The 21611-nt window shown below is 39.4% G+C and overlaps 1 protein-coding gene across 6 annotated transcripts in view; it reads right to left on the bottom strand.

Moving 5' to 3' along the window:
* The window catches only part of LEF1 (lymphoid enhancer binding factor 1), a 118769-nt gene that overhangs the window by 25090 nt on the left and 72068 nt on the right, over window positions 1-21611 (bottom strand). For 4 of the 6 annotated variants that reach the window (XM_078069057.1, XM_078069058.1, XM_078069061.1 and 1 more), the window contains exons 4-8: window positions 10738-10870; window positions 5192-5282; window positions 3508-3591; window positions 1198-1320; window positions 24-186 (exon numbers count right to left, since the gene is read on the bottom strand). In XM_078069057.1, the coding sequence (XP_077925183.1) occupies window positions 24-186; window positions 1198-1320; window positions 3508-3591; window positions 5192-5282; window positions 10738-10870 (594 nt within the window). The remainder of the gene's footprint in view (window positions 1-23; window positions 187-1197; window positions 1321-3507; window positions 3592-5191; window positions 5283-10737; window positions 10871-21611) is intronic. The other 2 variants (XM_078069059.1, XM_078069060.1) reach the window with 1 other exon arrangement.

Below are 21611 nucleotides of genomic sequence, written 5' to 3' on the forward strand. Positions count from 1 at the left end.
TTACATCCCACCCCCCTACTTACCCTTCTGCCTAGAATCTGGTTGATAGCTGCACTTTCTTTTAAAGTACACTCAGCTACGACATTCGCTCTCATTTCTTTCATGTATAACATAAAAGCATTCAGAGGCTTCTTAATGTGAGGTCTTTTTGGCTCCTGTTCCTTTCTCTGTTCATGCTGAGGCTTCCTAAAAGGTGGTTGGGATGGTGTGGGGGGTGGGGAGGGAGGGACAGGGGAAGGAGGACATGGGAGGAGAGAAGCAGAGCATCTGTTCATGTCACCAGTCAAACTCAGGCCAGGGACAACTCTCTAGGAGCTCTATAAGCACCCAAAACAGCATCAAATTAGAAAAACAACTCAGTAGGAGTAAGGATCCTTTGGTTTGAGAAAGTTTACCTATAGCTACAGAAGTGTTTGACGAAAAATGGGCCCTGAGCCTGAGCTCCTTGGTTACCTCAGGAAAAGCCAAACACATAGTATGGGTGGTTATTCCTCTTTCAGAACTGAGGTTCTAAACTTTTTTGGGTCAAGGGCCCCCTTGAGAAGCTAATGAAACTTTAGACTCTCTGCCCCAAACAAATGCATGTTGGCTTTGCCTACATGTGCAGGGGTTTTATGCACTATCATATGCACCCTGCCACCCCATCCTCCCGTCCCCGTCTATAGACCCTAGACTAAGGAGTTCAATTACTAATCTCCTCAGGGAATTTAGTCCTGCTATAACAGCCTGAGACAACCCTGGCCTGATAGGGGATCCTGGGCTTGGTTTGCCCCTTTCCCTCGAATTCTGTGCTTTTGAAGCCTCGAGCAGGGTTAAGTGCAAGTCCGGAAGGAAATGCATGGAGCCCTCCGGTCTACTGCCCCCAGGTACCATCAGGTGCAACAATCAGAACCCAATTAAAACCTGGTAGTGAATTGCTGAACAGCTCAAGATTATTCAATGCCCATACTCTGAAGATTACTCCATTTTGGTGAGGTTCCCTTGATCTTTTGAGGTCTGTGCTCCATTCCAATCTTAAAATCAGTGCACTGAGTATCAAGCTGCTTAAAGTCCTCAGGGGCAGAACTTTCAAGGCAGAGACACACTGATTTTCATAATAAAAGAGAGGGAGGAAATGTTCAACAACAGCAAGAAGAAATTGTGTTGAAATCCTCAGTTTGTTAAGGCATTCACAGGTGAAACCAGATGCATACTCACACGTGCATTAGGTCACTGTCAGTGTGGGGATGCTCCTGTTTGACCTGAGGCGTTACAATAGCTGGATGAGGGATGCCAGTTGTGTGGGGACCAGGAGGACCAGGAATCATATGATGGGAAAACCTGAAAGAAGGAAAGAAAGGAAAACATATGTACTAGTGGCTGTTGTAGCAAAAGGAGGCAGACTTCTGAAACAATGCACTAACTGCTATTGGCTGAAAGTGAAAACACATCTTTACACACAGGAGTAATTATGAATTAGAGTGGGCCAATAATTAATTTCTCTCTGTATTCAAGTGGAAATATTTATACTTATTCTGTGTGTAACAGAATTTTTTTCAAACTAATAGAATCAGACATTTTTCCTGGGAGGGCTCTGGGTCGTAGAATTAAAAAAAAAAAAGTCAATTTTCTTGCACAGCAGTTTTCAAAGAAGAATTTCAGTAAGTGTAATTGCTGGAAACATAACACTTTATTAGGATTTAGCTTTTTAAATGATTTTTAAATGAAAGCTAAAGACACCACATTAAAATATCTCTGCCTACATTCCTAAGCAAACTGTCGCATTAAGTCTTCTCAGATGGTTGGCTTCTTTATTGATATCTGGAGAGAACAACTGAGAAAATAAGGGATGGGAAGTTTGTTTTCAGTCCCCAATTTAGTAAAGCTGCCATCAGCATCTTCTAAAATAATCTTCTATACAGAAAGAAAGTACTATTTGAAAGATCTAGTCTTATGGAAAACTGGTAATAAAATTAAAGGAAGGCTACAGTTCTGCACCAGGTAAAAACTATACACACTAAAGGCTTTTCTCCTGAGTACGCTTGGTAGAGCATAAAAAAAATCTTTAAATATCCACAACCGTACAACACAAAGGAGGGCAACTGCCATGCAAGAAAAATAAAAGTACTTTCAGTAACTGCTTTGATAAATTTGAATATGCTTTAGACATTTGTGCTTTTCAAATGGTTTTATTTATTTATTTATTTATTTATTTATTTATTTATTTATTTATTTATAAGCAGGCTCCACGCCCAACGAGGGGCTTGAACTCACCACCCTGAGATCAAGAGTTGCGGCGTGCTTTACTGACTGGGCCAACCAGGTGCCCTGCTTTTCAAACTCTTTTAAAGTGAACATTTAATTCAACAAGAACAATGTTCTCAGGTCTTTTACCACAGCCAGCACAATTAATTCCTTCATCTGGGAAGGAAAGAAGGAACTCTGCTTAGATCAGAAACAAATTTTTAAAAATTAAGGAGGCATGGGAAAAATACAAATATTTTGATTAAGTAATGATGCTCTGCTACATGTACCGTTTGCAAAGATACATGATGCTGGTCATTCGCATGGGAGAAAATCCGGTCACCCAAGAGTTCTTAAAATGTTAAAAGGTGTAAAAATATATTTTGGGGAAAGGATATTAATTTCATCCCCCTCAACCAGCTAGATTTACAATTTACTGAGCACATAATGATTTTTTAAAAAGCTGAAATTCTCCCCAGAAATTGCCAATTTCATACCTATATAATAAAAAGTGAAGATTCACAACCAACTGCTAGGCCAACAGCTTGACTTCCAGCACAATAATGCTAGCTCCCTTGAATAAGCCACATCGAACACACAGAGGATGCACAACAAATGTGCGTGTACATCAAGCACAGACACCATCCTTTCCAGAAGCAAAAGCATTACACAGAGCAGTGTGGCCGGCAGATCTCACAGAGCTTCGCTTGAACTAAAACATGTCCACACAGGGCCTGATTCACACACTAGGACACACACCCCGCATGGCCTGACAGCCAATAAGCACCATTCTTTCTCTTCTGACCGCCTTGGTCCAGGAAGGCTCTCGACTCCCTGGGCATTTTCAAACACTGTAGCATTAAACAGATACAACTTTCCTCAAAGGAAGCAAATTACAGAACTCAGACCAAACTAGTCTTTATCCTCCCCCTTACCCCACTCCCAGCATATTTTGAATCAAACAAGCTCTTCTTAGAATGTCTGCTTTCAGGGCATTTCACATCCCACAGTCAGGTGGCAGTGAATTCTTTTGGATGCACCGTTTCCCGGGTGTTGCTGAGCCCATCTCCCCGAGGGCTGTGGCTGGTGCTGGTGGGGTGCAGCGTTTGGCTCCACCCAGGGCTCTCTGCGACACCTAGTGTGGGAGCCAGGCACACTGCACAGACAGACGCGTGGCTGAGTTATGCACCCTCCTAGCCAACCGAGAGGCAAGCAGAGGCGCACAAAATGCAAGCGCAGGAAGAGCGACTTGTCCTGGGGTGCCCAGTTTGCACCTGCACCTACCTGGACATGGAAGTGTCGACTGACAGTGAGGATGGATAGGGTTGCCTGAATCCTCCCGTGATGGGATATACAGGCTGACCTTGCCTGAGGTCACAGAAGAAAGGAACCCATCAATGACAAAACACGAGTTACCAACCAGCAATAAGGGTTTGATGAGGAGAGAAGAGGGGGTATTCAGAAAGAACTGCGTGGGGGTCATTACAGAGCACAGCATTTCTTCAGGTATCCAACTGCTTCACTTCTTACTCTCCACCCCATCAAAGCACCATTTACCCTGAAGAAAATCTCCCACCCTCAACTTGAAAAGCAAACCAGGCCATGAATGACCTTTTACCCCTTCCTCTCTCCTGACCCCACTAACGCTTTGAACAAAATAGGCATATAACACATGTTTACTGAATATAACAGAACCGTGAGAATGGTGAAATAACTACTTTTAGAATCTTTAAGAAACTTCAGGGAAGGAAAGAAAGGGGGGAAAATTTATATAAAAATGAACAAATATTTTAAAAACACTGCACTCCCCACCCCTTCATATACCCAAATAAAAGATCAATTCATTGGAATTACTCCCTCTCCACTCTGAGAATCCCATCTCTCTCTGTTTTTCCCTACATCTCACATTTCTCATTTACACAATCTTTATTCCCAGCTGCCACTCAGCACAGGATTACTGCCCCTAAGTAGTAAGTTCAGACAGAATAATTGATGTAGGTTTGGAAGTATATGCACAATCAATTAAACTCAAACAGTTGACTGGGAGATTTAGTGCTAAAGAGAGAGAGAGAGAGCTAGCTGGAATTTCCAAGGCAGGATGACCCCTTCTTGCTGAAGAAAGATAACATAAGGATGTCAAGGTAGGGACTGGGGCAGTGATAGGGGGCTTTGGAGACAGAGGGTCAGATAAAGAAAGGAGAGGGTTCCTCTGCTAAAGCTGAAGCAGTGTTTCCATGGAGTGAGCAGCGGGGAGGAAGGGATGGAGAAGGAATGGGAGTGGGATGGGGGTAAGCTCTGTGCTAACAATAACATGATAAACATGGGCTGCACTACGTACATAAAAGTCTTTCTTCCAAAAATATATTTCCTTTCCTTTACCTTTATAATTTAAAATATTTTGAAAAGAGCAGTAAGAATTTTTTAGAAATAAACAACAAAATAGAGTGTTTGGATTCCGAAGAAAGGAAGCCCAAACATCAGGTTTTCACTTGTCTGAACTCAAACTGGTGCTTACTTTATTAACATTCAAAAAATGCTTTTGTATTTTTGAATTTCTAGTTGCCATTTCCTTCACTTGCTCATTTTATAAGCAAAGACTGATATTCAGTGTGTCTAAGTTTGTTTCAAAAATAAGTTGTTCATAAAAAACTAGACAAGAAGAACCACACTGAGCACTTTGTATAGGCATAGCAAATGCCCAAAGCCACAAATTGAATCCGTAAGACTATAAGCTTCAAAGCAAATGCTACACAGTCATTTTCTACACATATTAGCAGAGGGATTCAATCCATTTCAAAGTCTGTATATTTTTTAATCTTTCAAATTGAAATGAAATAAAGTTAGCACTTTGCTTGTTGATGTGAAATTTCTTCAACTCCACAAGTGTTATCATTCATAAAGCTGATTTCCATGAATGGAAAGAACATATGCTCAAATGCCTGACTGAAGGCTGCAGGAAGGATCTTACCAGCCAAGAGGTGGGGTAATCTGTCCAACACCACCTGGAGACAGGGGATAAAAGGTAGGGATCTCAGGAGCTGGAGGATGTCTGGACATGCCTGTTCAAAAGAACAATGGAGAAGTAGAGTTTTCAGATTCACAGGACATTGGACTATAAGAATAAAAGAAAAGCAATTAAAATGCTTTATGCCATTAATACTTAAGGTCTAGCATGAAACAATGCTTATTGGATGCATTTAATTGCAGTCAGTCTGTTAGCCTTTCTCAAGATTTCAAAATCTGAAAAAATAGGTCCTAAATAGGACATCTTGAGGAACTCTTAAAAGAGTAAATAGGCTGCTGGTAAAACAGTGACCATAGTAAGATTTTTAAATTATTTAGTTTGCCCTCATTATTCCACTTTGGTTAAGAAAATGGTAGACAATTGTCTTGTGTAGAATGGAAAATGACAGCCTTCATAAGTAGATGGCCTGCCATGGTGCTCAAGGATTAGGTAAATTGCCACTTTCTTATTTTCATTGGCTCCCTTATGGACACATAGATTTGGGAAATGTGATACCTCAGAGGATCAAAGATTAATTAGGAATCATCTTCAGCCCCAGAATGGTCACATTTGATATGATTCATCTGGTCTCTGCCACTTCAGCTCCAACTAAGCTCTTCATCAAGTTGAGTCCTCTGGGCTCCAAGGTCAAGCTGTTCTGGATTAGTTGTATTCCACAGAAAATGAGAATGCCACCAAATTGTTTCTTGAGCTCACACTCCCCGGGGGCACACTGCCCTATAACTGTAAAAACCACCTAAAGATTATACCTAATCCTAGTCCCAAATGACATCTCTTTGTTTAGGCAAAAAATTTTGAAAACAGCAGTAAGAATTTTTTAGGAATAAACATCAAACTGGCATATTTTACCTTGGGTACAGAAAAGGGACACATGCATAAAAATGCAAAATATAAAAACTTAGATTCCATGCATTTGGGGGGAAAGTGATTCTGATTAGAAAAAAGCCACAAAAGTTTCTTTATATAGCTAATCTGGCCTAAAAAGGCCACTTCCATATATGAGCATGCATTTCCAGGTTTAACACCCAGAGTATGCATTCAATGGTTGTATACTGACCAATATGTGGAATCAGGTGAGCATATGAAAGATGTTCTTTATTCTGTTTTTTTACTGTTTAAAATGCCTATGGGTTTCATTTGGGTCTTATAAGATATTTAAGGTTTTGAACATATGGGAATGACTTAAGAAGTGTGGCCTTCAAAGTTGGTGTCAATTCAACTCTGAAGTTAGGACAAATTATTACTCAACTCTTATAGGAAGCAGGTAGGAAGAAGGTTTTTAATCCTCAATAGAGAGCTTACATGAGATTATCTCGTTTTGCTGGTTTTAAAAGATTGTCTCAAATCCCCCCCCCCCCCGACTTTTTGGCTAGAAGTGCCACTACTTTGGGGTCACAGCAGACCCCAAATTTCATACTCTGGGATTTTTTTTTCTTGGGTCTGGGGAGGTTTGGGCAGTAGGGGTGAATCTAGTGGAGCCTACAATGATGATTCTTGACATGTCAGAATCACTGGGCCAACTTGCTGCCCGCCCTACCTTTGAGATTCAGAAACCTCCCCAAACCTCAGGGTCTGCAGGGGGACTGCTCAGTTTAAAACAAACAAACAAAAAAACCAGACTAACTCAGAAGAACTTTGGAAACTGTGGAAATTTGAGCTTGAAAATCATGACTACAGGTCACAGACTACCAGAACTGTCTACTTTAATCCCTTTGTTTTGCAAATAGGGAAACCACGGTCTGCAATGATTAAGTGATTACTCAGGCATCCTGTTCGGGTACATAGAAAATACGTATTTTCCTGGAATTTCATCACTGGGATACAGACAGGTAACTTGCTTGCAATCACATATCTATGCAGACAAGCCTAAAATCTTGCTCTCCACTCTCGTCCATGTTCCATGTAAGCCTGGAAACCCTGCAGCAGTGATTCTGTGTAGGAGCAGGACTGATGCAACTGAACACAGTACAAACCAGCTGGATTTGGGTTTACGGCTCAAAGGAGGAAAGAGGAAACTACATTTACTTAGCACCTGCTATATTCTAGTTCTATGCTGGTATTTAGTTTGACGGTTTCTATTAAATAAATTCCTACCCCCATTTCAAATACACCGCTCTAATGTTTATAGCTCTGAGAAATCCTTCTTCCCTGTTTGAAACTACAATGTTTTATTTGTACTTTTAACATGGTACTTAAGATGTTCTTCATTTTGTTTTATAGTTAGTTTGTGCAAATGATTTCCTGCATGAGCTTATATACTGCTTGGAAAAAAGAGACGTTGTTTTACCAATCTAGGTATCCAACTACGGTTGTCTCCAGAGGAGGTTCTCAATAAAGACTTCTGAATGACTGAACAAATGAACAAGCGAATTAAAAGTGTTTAAACAGACCCATTCTTCATTCTGGGTCAATATTGCCAAGCATTTTGCACGTATATACTTGCATGTATATACAAGAGTACATGATGTGGCTTAGGGTCATTACACGAGCAGAAAATGGATCTGTGTTTTTTATATAGCCTATTGTTACGGTAAGATCCCAGAAGTGTGTGCCTCTCCACCAACTGCTAGGCTAGTGAAGACACGTTTCATATCACTCATTTAACTAGTATTTATTGAATACTCACTATGTACTAGAGGCCAGACACAGCACAGCCTTAACGATTTTTAAGCTTTTATAAGTAACTTTGATAATTATGGATGAAATGATTCTGGAGTCAGACTTGTATGGATCTTCAATTCTGCCACCCACAAGCTACATATCTTTGAGGAAGCTACTTAATTGTTATTGTTCTTTAAAATCAGTATAAAAATGGAATAGGGATTGTTGTGAGGAATAAATGCATGAATACATGTAATACAGAAAAGTGCTATGTGAGTGTTTGTGGTTATTTATAAGGATACAGTGGGTAATACAAAGACTTAAACAGGTATATAAACCTAGTATTTCCCCAAATCTCTTTTTAACATTTTTACCAGATATAATGAGAAGAAAATGACTGGCATTAGCTTCCTCTCCCTTTCCTGCACCCGCACACATACCTCACACCAACACACAGGAAGGAAGGTAAAAATGAATGTGCTGCCTACTGTGAAATTACCCTAGTTATTTTCCTACAAATGAGAATGAGTTCTGCTGACAAACGGTTTATATTTATTCGATAGTTCTATCTACCGTTAGAGTATGGACATGATACTGTTTTTTTTTTTTTTTTTTTTAAATAAAACTAACCAGCCTCCTAGGAACTTTGAAATTAGTAACTCTGACCTCAGTACCACCACATTCTAACTAGTTTAGCTACATAATATAACTAAAAAGGCCGGCAGTATGAGAGAAAGAGAGTAAAAGCAAGAGACCTAGTGAGCTTTTTATTTATTTTTTGGTGATGAATATGACCAAGTGGAATGATATAAACCCAAAATCATGTAAATTAGTTCTTTTCAAACCAAAGTTTACATATCCCCAGAGATAAATGGTGACAAGGTATGTAAAGTCTTTGTTTACAAAAAAGTAATTAAAAACACTAATTAACACAAATTAACAGTAATTAAGACAAACACAGTGTATGGAGTAGAATGCAACAATCACACAAATTTTTAGGCCAAAATAAGGACTTCAAAGACTATGCAGTTTTCTGATCACGCCCCCTTGTTCTTTCTCTAGTTCTAGAGTTTAAAAATTAAAAAAAAAATTTTTTTTGAGAAGCAATGATATAAATTACAATTAGTAAGGCAAAACAAGGTAGGGCAGCAGAAGAGATGGAAACAGAAGAGAAAATATAAATGTAATTGGTAGCTAGTCAAAAACTTGTCTTTTTAAAAATAGAACCGTCCTAGAATTCTTGAAAGAAAAAACTACTGAACCATCATGTGTTATTGTTTAAAATAAGTTTGTTTCAAAGTGCTTAAAACAGGGTCTAGGACATAGTAAGCACTATGCAATTATTAAATAAATAGTTTAAAAACAGGTAAAAAAACACTCAAATTCTTTTTGCTAATAGCTGGTTTGAGGCTTTTATATCTATCTTTAACTGTCATCTACAGCTTTGAAGGTTCCCAGATATGTATCTCTAGCTCAGATATTGCTCTGGGATGGTGACCCATAAATTATCTACCCCTTCTCTCCCTCCAGATATCTATAAGGCACTTGAAATCACCATGACCAAGGTCATGATCTTCCCTCTTAAACTCCATCTTCTTCCTAAAATACATTATCTTAGTTCCCTTTCTCACCATATGTCCTCCGATCTGTCTTGGATGTTTCTTACTCTTTGGAGGTCCTCGATAAAAGGGAAGTAGAGGAAGGATTGGAAATGAGGAATAAAACAGAGGCAAACCGGGACACATCTGCATAGGTGATTATTACCTTCCCTAGGTAAAGGTACATAGTTTCACTCAAGCCAAAGTCCAACAGTGACTAAGTCCTCAAATAAGCTGTCTGTTTTAACAATGGATGGAAATGAAGGCATTACAGATTTAACCTACAAGAGCTCATAGTAGTGGGAAAAAACACCCAGCCTCTGAACTCCACTCTTTTTTTACACTTAAAAATTTTATTGACCACTGTGGGTCAACGATTGGGCTGGACAAAAGGGTGAAATGCTGGTGGTAGCATTTTTACACCTTTACATTCTCTGCCTTCACATGGTTCTGTAGGATCTTTTATTTTGAACTTCTAAAGATCCTGTTGAGGTCCAAGTGTGTATGCACCTGGAAAGAAAAAAGGCCATCCTGCAAATTTATCCTCAAAGTGTGCTCTAAGCAGAATGAATCAGAAGGCTTAGAGAACCTGAGCTCTGAGTCCTACAACCAGCCCACACTCATACCCATCAGGTTAGAGAAACTGGGCATTTTGATTTTTTAGACCTCTTATGCTGTATGTTCTTCTATAAATGATAAAGCAGCAGAACTGAGTAATAATGAAGAGAAGTAAAATAGGATTCATGTTACTTTGACTTTAAACAGAGATGGTTTTGTACTTTATTATTATATCTAAGTTGGTGCTGGCAAATAACAAAAAGAGGATAAAACATAAGGACCAAAATGAAAAGAAATCACAAAAGACTTAAAAAGATAACATCTGAAGTAAAAATCTCCTATTTTGTCCCCTTTCTAACATTTTTCTAACACTACCATCAACACTTTGTACATGCAATAACTGAAGACTGTAGGGGGCACTGAGGACTGAATTTTTAGTATATCTGTACAACATACTGGTTTATACTGTGGATCCTAGATTTTTAAAGCTGTCACTTCGAAAATAACCCCTTTATTTCTTCTTCTTCTTTTTTTTAATCCTGAGAAATAAGAGAGGCAACAACAAATTCTTGTGGGCTTATAAAAAACTGCTATCAAGTTAATTCCTCATCTCCTACAAATACATTTCGATCCACACAGTGACATAGAGCAAAGACACCTGAAAAGGCATTGGACTGATGAGATGTGGCTCCTCACTTATTGAGAAAGGCCTAAGGAGGCAGGGTCTCTCACCTTGTTTGGAGTTGACATCTGATGGGAGGTGTGGGGGGTGTGATCCTGGAGAAAAGTGCTCGTCGCTGTACGTGATGAGGGGGGTGAGAGGATGAACCGCGTGCGATGGCTGCACCACAGGCACCTTATTTGACTGCAAAGTAACCACAAGGTCAATGGTTAATAGCAACGCCCAGCTCCTGTCTCCTCTCCCAAAGAGAAAGCCACGCAGTAGCAGTAGCTGGACATCGGCATAACCCAAGAATCATCTCTGACCTCATTACATCTTCAGAATTTTTCCATGTTAAGTACTTCTCAAGTACATGAATATCCCCTCAAGAGACTATCAGTTATTTAATCAGTGTCCTTTGGAGATTTAGGTTGATTACAATTATTTCATAGGACATGAATTTCTGTATGTACATATTTACACTTCTTTTTGAATTATCTCCTCAGGTTATGTTCAACCAGGAGTTACTGAAGCAAAAGTTACAAATGTTTCATAAGCTCTTTTTATTCATTACATATGTCTGGCAATAAAAAGGCACTCAACTCTTCAATGAACAAATGAATGAATAAATATTACCAATAAACAACCCGATAAATATAAATTTGCTGTACCGATATCCCCTTAGTTTATAGAATTTGTAATTCTATAGTTGTACATCTTTAAGAACCATGTTACAGCACTTTTTTTTTCCACGTCTTATAGCTTTGTCAATCAAACATGACCATCCATTATGCTTTAGCATTACTCAGTTCATCTTCAGGTTCTCTAGTTTCCAGAAGTCTTAAATGATAAAAGGGAATTTCTAATCTTGAGTTTAACTGCATAATATGAAATATGGCTTGTAAGAACACTTTAAATTGTTAACATTTTATGTATTTTGACATTTTATATGTCTTATATAAATTTAAAAAACAAATTTTATTATTGAATTTGGAAGTCTAAAATTACCTAACAATAATACTTTTTAAAGGGTCAGGTTATTTTTTGGACTTTATCAATTTGAAATCTGAGTCTCTTTATTTGGTTAAAGTTGAATTTTTTTCTCTCTTCTACCCCCCAAAAGTGGTTGCTAAGCAAATCAAGTAATGTAAACAAGACTCAGGCAGTTTAACCTGATTAGGGAGATTGTTTTTTATAAATTCTATACCCCTTCCCCCCAAAAAGAAAGTAAACTCAACACAATTATAAACATGCAAAATATATATATCTGATTTTAAACTCATCTACGAATTACAGCAGTCCCAGGAAGATCTCTATTTACAAACACTACAGTAATAAGTAATTGTGAATTTAAGAGGAATAAAATACAATGAATTTTGAATATTCACTAACTAGCAGACATGTCTTCCCCATAATTAGTTTGAATTAGTGAGATTTTTACTGTGCTATAAACTAAAATGCTTGTGAAATCTGTTTCTCCAGAAGCAAATATCTGTATTAAAAAAGAAATTGAGGAAGTACTTGACATCTGCACAGTATAAACTGCTTAAAATGTAGGTCCATATCTGAATGGCTGAGGGCCCTGTAACACAAGTATTGTGTATGGTGGTGGCACCTACGACATACATGCTAATTTAAATTTGATTTTTTTTTTCTTTACAAATTAGATATAAAAAGTATGTTGCTCCAATGGGTAGGACTACCCTCAGGAAAATTAGGAACAATTATCCTAGTAACACTTAATTCTCTTTACAGCTAGTAATATTAATTCTCTACACCCTATCATTACAACCTCTACCCAAAAAAACTTATTAAAAAAAAAAAAAAAGGAAGGGGGAAAAAATCACCCATTTTTAGACAATGATATAGTTTCCATACTAGATTTTCCCTGTTTTGTAATGATCAGCTCCTCTCTAATGGCAGAACTTGCACAGCTCATATAGCCCTGGGCATTTATTAAATAGAGCGCCATTATCAGAGCCCCATGCCTTTTCTCTACATACCTCAGCACAGACATCTATGCATATAAATGTGTAAAAGGTTAAAAAAATGTTTCAATGCTTTTCAAGTGTTAATGATGCAGTTTGCCAAATATACAGAATGAGCTTCTTAAATACAAGGAATTTAGAATGCTAGAGGAGGTGGGGGTGGGTGCAGAGATAGGAGGATATTATTACAAACCCTTTTTAAAATGGAAACAAAAATCTCAACACCCAAATGCTAAAATGAATATATTTCAACTCCACTAAACTGCTTTGAGTTTCATTTCAAAAGTCTCATAAGAAGCATAATTGCCAAGCAATCTACAAAGGTATTTTCTTAGAGTGCTTATAAAGAGTAAGCATTGCAGAAACCTTCTAGAAATATATATATATATATATATATATATATATTTTGCATGCCTTTCTTATTTCCAGAGCACCACCTTAAGGAACCTGCATTAGCAGGCAGCATCTTCTTAATGTCTGACCTATCCCTCCAGTCATATAGCTCAGAATCTGGTGCCATGAATTTTTGCTAAATTATGCTATCCTTGCTCTCCTCTTAATTTTACGGTTTTCAACACAGATTTGCTTTCCTGTGGGAAGGAGATAAGAAGCTGAGGATTTTAATTTAAGCTCTGGCCTTGTCTTATATTTTGCAAGATGGATACTGAAAGCAGTACTAGTAGGTGTGTTAAAGCCAACAAGGATTATGTCCATTTTTGTGGCCAAATAATAAAAGCAATATGAAATCTCAATAATATGTGTGAGCACAATTCTGAGGTTTATATTTTGCATCCTGCCGACCACCTCCACTATGTATATAAATGTAACCAACCCTATGCTACACACATATCACCATCACCGTCACGTGGCCAAGTGGCCACAGCCCTAAAATGTGGGCTTCCTCTGATATCAGGAGTTACTGTCCTTTGATATTATATGCACACAAAAGGCAAGAACCCAGGCACTGCTACTTTGTTCAATTTTTATGACAGACAATATAACCAGTCTTAATTCTAGTCCTTTAATCTCCAAGTAGCAGTGTGGTATATGTTATGGTGGGGAGTAGGGGAGGAACAACCAATTGACCACCATGGACAAATGTATGGAATTATAGTATAATGCATGATTATACCTGTAGATAAGGGCATATGTGTATATTTATTAAACACTGAAAACGTGCCAAGCACTCTTCCCACACTGAAGGTCAAACTAGACAAGGTCCCTATTCTCATGCAGCTTCCTTTCTAGGGGCCTGGAAGTGGGACAGGAGTATTGGAGACAAAGAATAAGTATGTAAAACACCAAAAACCAAACCAAAACAAAGAGATGGCATCAAGTACTTTGAAGAAAAGGAACTGGGTGACAGGAGAGACAGTGTATCTCTAACTATATGCCTTCATATCCCATTAAAGCTGTAAGAAACCAAAATTTCATTTAGTTTAAGATTCTTATTTTCTAAGACAGGAAGCTGAGAAACAGAGGTCACCAGGAAATGGACGATCAAGCCACGACCACCGTCAGCACTTCTAATAACACAGCCTTGCTCACGACGCAACTCCAGTGATACAGGGTCACTGTGAATAAAACAGGAATGAAAACCTCTGAGGTGGCTCACCACCGTGGAATCAAGTAGTTGAGAAATACCATCTTTTTGGCTCCTACTCTGTGTTGGCTACTGGACACCCAGTATCTCCCTTAACAGAACCCAAGGCTCCTGACTCCCGTTCTCGTGCTTTTCCCTACTACACATCTCCCCGTAAGGGAGAGAGGAAGGGTAAAAATCACGTTGATTCTTTTTCCATTCATACATACAACCAAGTACATTCACAGGTGCAGTCATTGGTACACAGGTACACTCACAGTGAAGTCCTCGCTTCCAGTGCAGGATCATGAAGTATTCCCAACGTATGTCCCCTGTTTCATTATCCCAGGGTAATAGCACCCACTATTATTCCACCTTTATGCAATACCTGGCAGCCTTAAGACATCCCAAATCCTCCACTGCTGCTCAGAGAGGTTCAGAAACTTACCTAAGCTCACATGGCAGTAAGTGGCTGAGCCAGGCCACAGACCCTGCTCTTCCAACTACTTAATCTCAGGCAGGTGAGCAAAGGGAAAAGTAAGAAAGATGGAAAGAGCAGGCACTCGAAAAGGGATAGAAAATATAAGGGGGGGGGGGGGAGATGCTAGAAGACTCACCTACACTCAGCACCCACACACGGCTATTCAGTAGGAAGCCTGCAATCTTTTCCCAAGCTTGAAAAATCATCAGGCCATCCTACCCACATAGCGCAGAATTATTATAGCAACTAACACCAAGTGCTTAGTGTGTGCTAAGCATTTTATAGTGCCTTTGAGGCAGGTACTATTATTATTCTCCTTTTACAGATGAGGAAACTGAGGCATGGAGAAGTCAAGTAACTTTCCCAAAGGCACAGAGCTAGTAAGTGGCAAAGCTAGGTTCAGATACAGAAAGTCTAGTTCTGAAGACCACATTCATTACCAGCACACCATGCAGCCTCCCTGAAGAGCCAAGTTCATAAAATCTTGGACACTGAGTTGACCATGTGGGCCATACCTGACAGTATGTGACATCGATGAAATGACTGTGTGGTCTCTGTCCCAGGCACAGGAATCTCATCAGACAAAGAGGCACCTCAGTAGAAGTGGTCAGAGCTGCAGAGACTCAACTGGCGCCTTTCTTTCCAGGGCGGGAAAACATTCCAAGGAAGCTAGCTTGGCTGCCATCCAGGCTGGTCCCTGCAGGTAAGGACCTCTTTGGCATCACAGCCAATAAAACCCACACCTCCTGTGGACACGAAGTGGGTGCCACTTAGGGATCCTGAGAGCCACCCCCGAAGAACCGTTCCCAGAAATGACCCACTCACCACTGGCAGTAACTCAAGCTGTCATGAGTGTTGTCAGCCTCCGAGGATGTGGTTCTGGGCAGGGCTAGAAAGTGGTTCAGCGCCCTCCTGGCTAAGGCCGCGGGCCTGCTGGTAAGTGCAGTTAATTGGGGGAGAAACCTGCTGGTCTAGTAGCGAGTCCCCATCCTGCACATCTCCAGATTTCAACTAAACCCGCAGTGCAGGATCTGGCTGTGCATAAAGGCCCTGAGTTCCCTTTCAATTGGCTGTGCATTTTATCAATAATCCTCCCAGTAATAACCAAATCCAGGGACTATTAACACTCCACCAACTTACTGAGATGAGGAATTTCATCTAGCCTCAATTTTTATGGTGCCATTTTACTTTTTATCCAACTCTTAGGAAATTTGGTACTCATGAAATAGAAGCCAGGTAATTTTATATTGTGTCTTCCCCTCCTCTTCTGAGAATCTGAGCTTCTCAAGCCTTCCCACAAAGAGGAGCAGATTTAATTTACTCCAAAAAGATATGATTCTTGTACCAACTAGACCTCAAAAGTAATATTTCGTACTGGAAATCTCCTAAGATCCACCAAGGCTAAATACCTGATTCTGGTCTGATGTGGCCTTCAAATCTAAGACCGCTACCAGCTATGATGTAGCAGCTTTTTAAGGTAACAATTAGAGCCTAGGGTCTGAAGACTTCCTGAGCAGGAACTGATCGATTCTAAGGTTTGCAGGACAAATATTCTGAGTCTAAGTCTGGAGGCAAAGGGATGGTCTCCACTGGACACCCAGAATGTCTTCCTAAGAGCGGAAGGAACGTGTCATTGGGAAAGGAATTAATATGGATTAGACACCCAGTAAGTGCTAGTCATTATGGCCATGCCTTTATATTCTCTGGCACTCATCCACATACGTGGGCAGTATCACTTCTACATTTATGGATGAGAAGGCGAAGTTCTTTCGGACAGAGAGCTAAGTAATAATTAGCTGAGAGAGGACTTGTGCTGGCATGAGCTTGACACCCAAGTCCCTGCTGTTCCTGTCCCACACTGCTCGCTCCTTAGCTCCTCTCCCCACCTCTGCCCCAAACTGCTCTGCCAGGTGGATGGCCTACCATGGGTTCCACTGCCATCAAGCATCTGGACAGGAACCACTGTCCACCTGGAGAACCCTGATGTCACCAGCAGGTCTGTACCCACTGTTTTTTAGTTCTCTTTACGGTGATGATTTCCACACATTACATCACGCCATCCTGAAATCACCCCTAAGTTACGTGTTATAATTTCTGTTTTATCGAGAAGAAAACCGAGCTTCTGAGAGGGTAAGTAATCTGTACAAGATCACAGAGGATGTGAAGTAGCAGAGAAAGGACTGGAACCCAAGGTGGTGACTCTCGAGTCCACAGCTTATATCCCAAGGACCCAAAAGCGGACAGTCCTGCCATCCTCTGGTTTCCAAGTGGAAGGGATGAGTACTCATATAGTTTAATATCCAAGTACATGGGCAGTGGAGGCACAGAGTTCAGATCCCAAACAATTCATATCCACTTAGTTGCTATGCTTAGGTAATTCACTTAATTCTACAGAATCTCGGTTTCCTCATATGTAAAATGGGTGGAAATAATACCTCACACAATTAAGGTGAGGATTACTGAACAATGCAAATAAAACATCAGATCCTGGAATATTATATATGTTCAATAAATACTTGTGGAATGGATAAAGGAAAGAAGAAAGGAAAAAAAGGCCCAATAAATGAATTACTCTGGCTCCCAAAAGTTCAAACTGCTCACCTCTACAACACAGTAAACTTTAGAGTTTAGACCTTGCTGTGGCAGACATGTACACACAGGTTTTCTATGTGCTTGCTTTGTTTCCCCTTCTAGAATATGATTTAATAGGCAATACAATCTCAGTTCATTCATTTGAAAAATCTCTTATAGCAGCAGTTCTCAAACTTTTTGCTTTCAGGGCACTTAACACTCTTTTTTTTTTTTTAATAATATTTTATTTATTTATTTGAAAGAGAGACAGCAAGAGCGAGAGATGGAACACAAGCAGGGGGAGTGGGAGAGGGAGAAGCAGACTCCCAGCTGAGCAGGGAGCCCGATGTGGGGCTTGATCCCAGGACCGTGGGATCATGACCCGAGTGGAAGGCAGACACTTAACGACTGAGCCACCCAGGCACCCTGAGGATCCCACTGAGTTGTTGTTTGTGTGGGTTTAACAATACTTATCACGTTAGAAATTAAAATGAGAAATTTAAAAATATTTATGAATTTATTTAAAAACAACAAACCTATGTTTGTTGCATGTTAACGTAAAAAGCATTCTTATGAAAAGAGACCATTTTCTAAACAAAAAAATAAGGGTGGCATTGTTTTACATTTTTTTGCAAATCTCTTTAGCATCTGGTTTAACAGAAGACAACTGGATTCTCTTATCTGCTTTTGCATTCAAATACCATTTTGTTATGTTATTTTGGTTGAAGTACATGAAGAAAATCCAACCTCACACAGATGTGTTGTTGAAAGGGGAGGATTATTTTAGTAATTTTTTTCAGATTATTGTGGAACTTCTTTGATACTATACCAAAACTTGACAAGTGGTAATTTCCTAAAGGCTAGTTGCAATGTTAGGGCTCCTGGCTGGCTTAGTTGGTGGAAAGGTGACTCTCGATCTTGGGGTTATAAGTTTGAGCCCCACGTTGGATGTAGAGATTACTAAAAAATAAAATCTTAAAAGAGGCTAGTTGCAATGTAGAGTCAAAGCCATATCAGTATACTTTTCCTACTCCTACATTAAAATCCACTGATCTATCTTGAATTTTGAATTTAACCATGCATGATTTTGTAACATCATGCATTGGTTACTTGGAAAATACTGGTTTAACTGAGTTGACATATTTTGTTACATAATATAAAAATCACATTCATTAATATCATCACTGATCTCATTAGAAAAGCTTTAAGGATTTGGGAAGCTCTCTGGCCCATAGTAGTGGATACAAGTTTTCTAAAATTCCAATTCTTGCTCAAAAGCTCAAATTCTATCACTGGCAACAGTCAATTATTTTCACTAAAGAGAGACTCACCTTGCTCATCTGCCTGCCAAATACCAAAGTTGGAAGAACCATAGTTTGTCAGGTATGTGGTCAAGGGTCAAGATTTAATAAAATTAGTAATTTTTACTGCTTCATCAGGATATTCTAAGGTGACACTGTCATTTTTTTTCCCCATGGGAGGGTGTTGTGGTACAGAATTCAATGATTACAAGTACTAGTTGTACCCACCATTGCTTCTGCACCATCATTGCAAACGTCAACACAGTGGAAAAGACAAATAATGTATTAGTGTCATCGTGAGAAGAGTTTTGACCTTATGTATCAAACTATCTCAGGGAGTAGCAAGGGCCTACAGACTACACTTGGAGAACTGCCGCTTATAGTAAAGAATACTACAGAAATAGTCGTTGATTATAGACAATGGAGGCTAATAAATTGAAGAGTATTATTTCAATTAAGTTGAATTCAGAGAGAAATTGATTTATGGGTTATAAATATGGAATGTTTTTGTGATATACCAAGCTCCTATTTGCTAGTACTCTAAATGTACCAAATCAAGAGAAATTTGAAAAGCAAACAAAAATAATGTATGCCACATCCTTTTAAATTATATTTAGAAAATTTTAAACTCCTTTGACTCCCTTAATTGTATCAGTGTAAAACCCCAGACTTGTGCTCTTTCATCAATTTTGAATTATTTTCTTCAAAGGGATTCTAGATATACAGTAGCTGGAAATATGGATTTGTACCCTTTGGTGCTAAGAAGCCTTCTTCAAGTCCCTCCAGTTACACTCACTGTCTGCACTGTACTTACAGCCCCTAGGACCTGACTCTTTATGTATTTGTCACACTGTACTGTTACTGTTTGTTTGTGCATCTGTTTTCTCTCACTAGAGGTCATACTTTGGTGACCTATCCCCAGCGTCTAGTGCAGGTCCCAGCAAAGCAGAGACAGTCAATACCTATTTCCTATAACTGATTGTCTGAATGAGGCATTTCAACACTAGGAAGTCAACTCCTTTCAAGAAAGAGTTCATACCCTTACATTTTAAACAGGGATTGATCCTTGCATTTTCTATTGCTGCATAAAAAATTATCACAAAGTTATCAGCAGCGTGACATATCACAATTTATTATCTCATAGTTTCCATGGGGCAGGGTTCCAGCATGGTGTGACTGGGTTCTCTGCTCAGGCTATCACAGTTCAGGCTGGGCTGAACTCCTGTCTGCAGATTTGCAAGCTCACTTTTGTATTTAGTAGACTTCAGTTCCTTGTTGTTGTCCCCATTTCCTTGCAAGTTGTCAGGTGGGGACCACTCACCTTCCCTGACAAGTACCCCCTCCATCTTCAAGCCAGTAATGATGCATCAAAAAAAAAATTTTTTTTTCAGGATTTTATTTATTTATTTGACAGAGAGAGAGAGCGTGCGCACAAGCAGGGGGAGTGGGAGAGGGAGACGCAGGCTTCCCGCTGAGCAGGGAGCCCGATACGGGGCTCGATCCCAGGACCCTAGGATCAGGATCTTAGCTGAAGGCAGTAGCTTAACTGACTGAGCCACCCAGGCGCCCCAAATGCTTTTATTTTGAATCTGACTTCCTCTTCTATGCAGTGGAGAAATCTTTCTGTTTTTTAAGGGCTCACGTGACCATGCCAGGCCTACCTCATAATCTTTCTTTGCTCAAGTGACCAGTGAAAGTGAGAGAGGCTGGAGGGGCAGCTAGGATAAGCTCAGGGTGCTGCCAAGGCTGTATCATCCGTTAAGACAAAGATAACCCATTTAACCTCATTTTTCCTCTTGTTTACAAAACATTATCACCAATTAATTTTCAGCAGATAAAAATGAAGTGCCTTTACAAACATTATCTGGTGTTATAGTTATTTTGATTACACTGTAAAGTTCTGAGGTTCAGTTAGTTTTGTGTCTTTCTTTCTTTCCCTCCCTCCCTCCCTTTTTTAATCCAGGAGCCACAATGTCAAGAGTATGTTACTCACACATATCAGAATTGACAGGTGTTGCAGTTCAGCAGGGAAGGGACAAGAGTTAGGATTAGCACATCCTCCCCTTTCTTCCTCCTAATACCAGGGACATGAGGGAGAACTATGTGCAAGGGAAGTTCTACATTAACTACAGGGTCACGGCTTAAGAAATGGAAAAGGGCAATCACTAAACAGAGTTGAGGGTGTAAATAAATTTATTTTGAAGAAATTTTAAAAAGAGATTTGGTTTTCTCTCCAATATCAACAGGTCAGATTTTGGCCAATCATTTACCTTTTAAGTAAACTTTTAGAAAAATCCTTTTTATATTTAAATGCAACTCTTCTATAAGGCTATATAGCTTTATTGTAACTTAATTATCTCACCCTTAGGGTGACTAAAGAGTCATATAATTGTCTTACCATTTATTAATCATTAATAATGCACTAAATGCTGTATGAAACAAACATGGCAGAAGTGAAATGATCAAGGAAAGATCATTAAAAAGAGAGAAAGTATAGGTTGCAACAGCTAAAACCTGGATGCTTGAGTGAGAAAGACAAGAGAAGGGACATTCACTGAGTATTTACTATATTCTAGAAACTATGAGCGATGCTTTTACATTTGTGCTCAAATTTATTTCCTCATTTTCAAATGAGGACACACACCAAGGCTCAGACAGGCTAAGTTTTGCCCCAGGTCACACAGGCTAGCCTGTGATGTTTGAATGTGGATCAAATACAGAGTTATTTTATCCCAAAGAGCTGAACTTTTCACTGTGAATGGCTAAAAAGAATGGCAACAAAAGGGAATAATTCATTCTGGGGGCCAAAAGAGGACCTACAATTTTCAGTAACCGGAGTCTCTACATAGAGGGACTGGGGTTGAGGCTGGAAGCTGTGAGATGATCAGAGTAAAAGGGAAAATGACTTCTAATTACGTAAAGTTGCCACACCCTATTATTTGATTGGTATCATACCTTTACAACATCCCTAATCCCCTGACCGCGTGCATTTATTTTTTGTGTTAAAGACTGTCCTTTGTCC

This window comes from Halichoerus grypus, chromosome 3 (assembly GCF_964656455.1).
Source record: "Halichoerus grypus chromosome 3, mHalGry1.hap1.1, whole genome shotgun sequence".
Lineage (NCBI taxonomy): Eukaryota > Metazoa > Chordata > Mammalia > Carnivora > Phocidae > Halichoerus > Halichoerus grypus.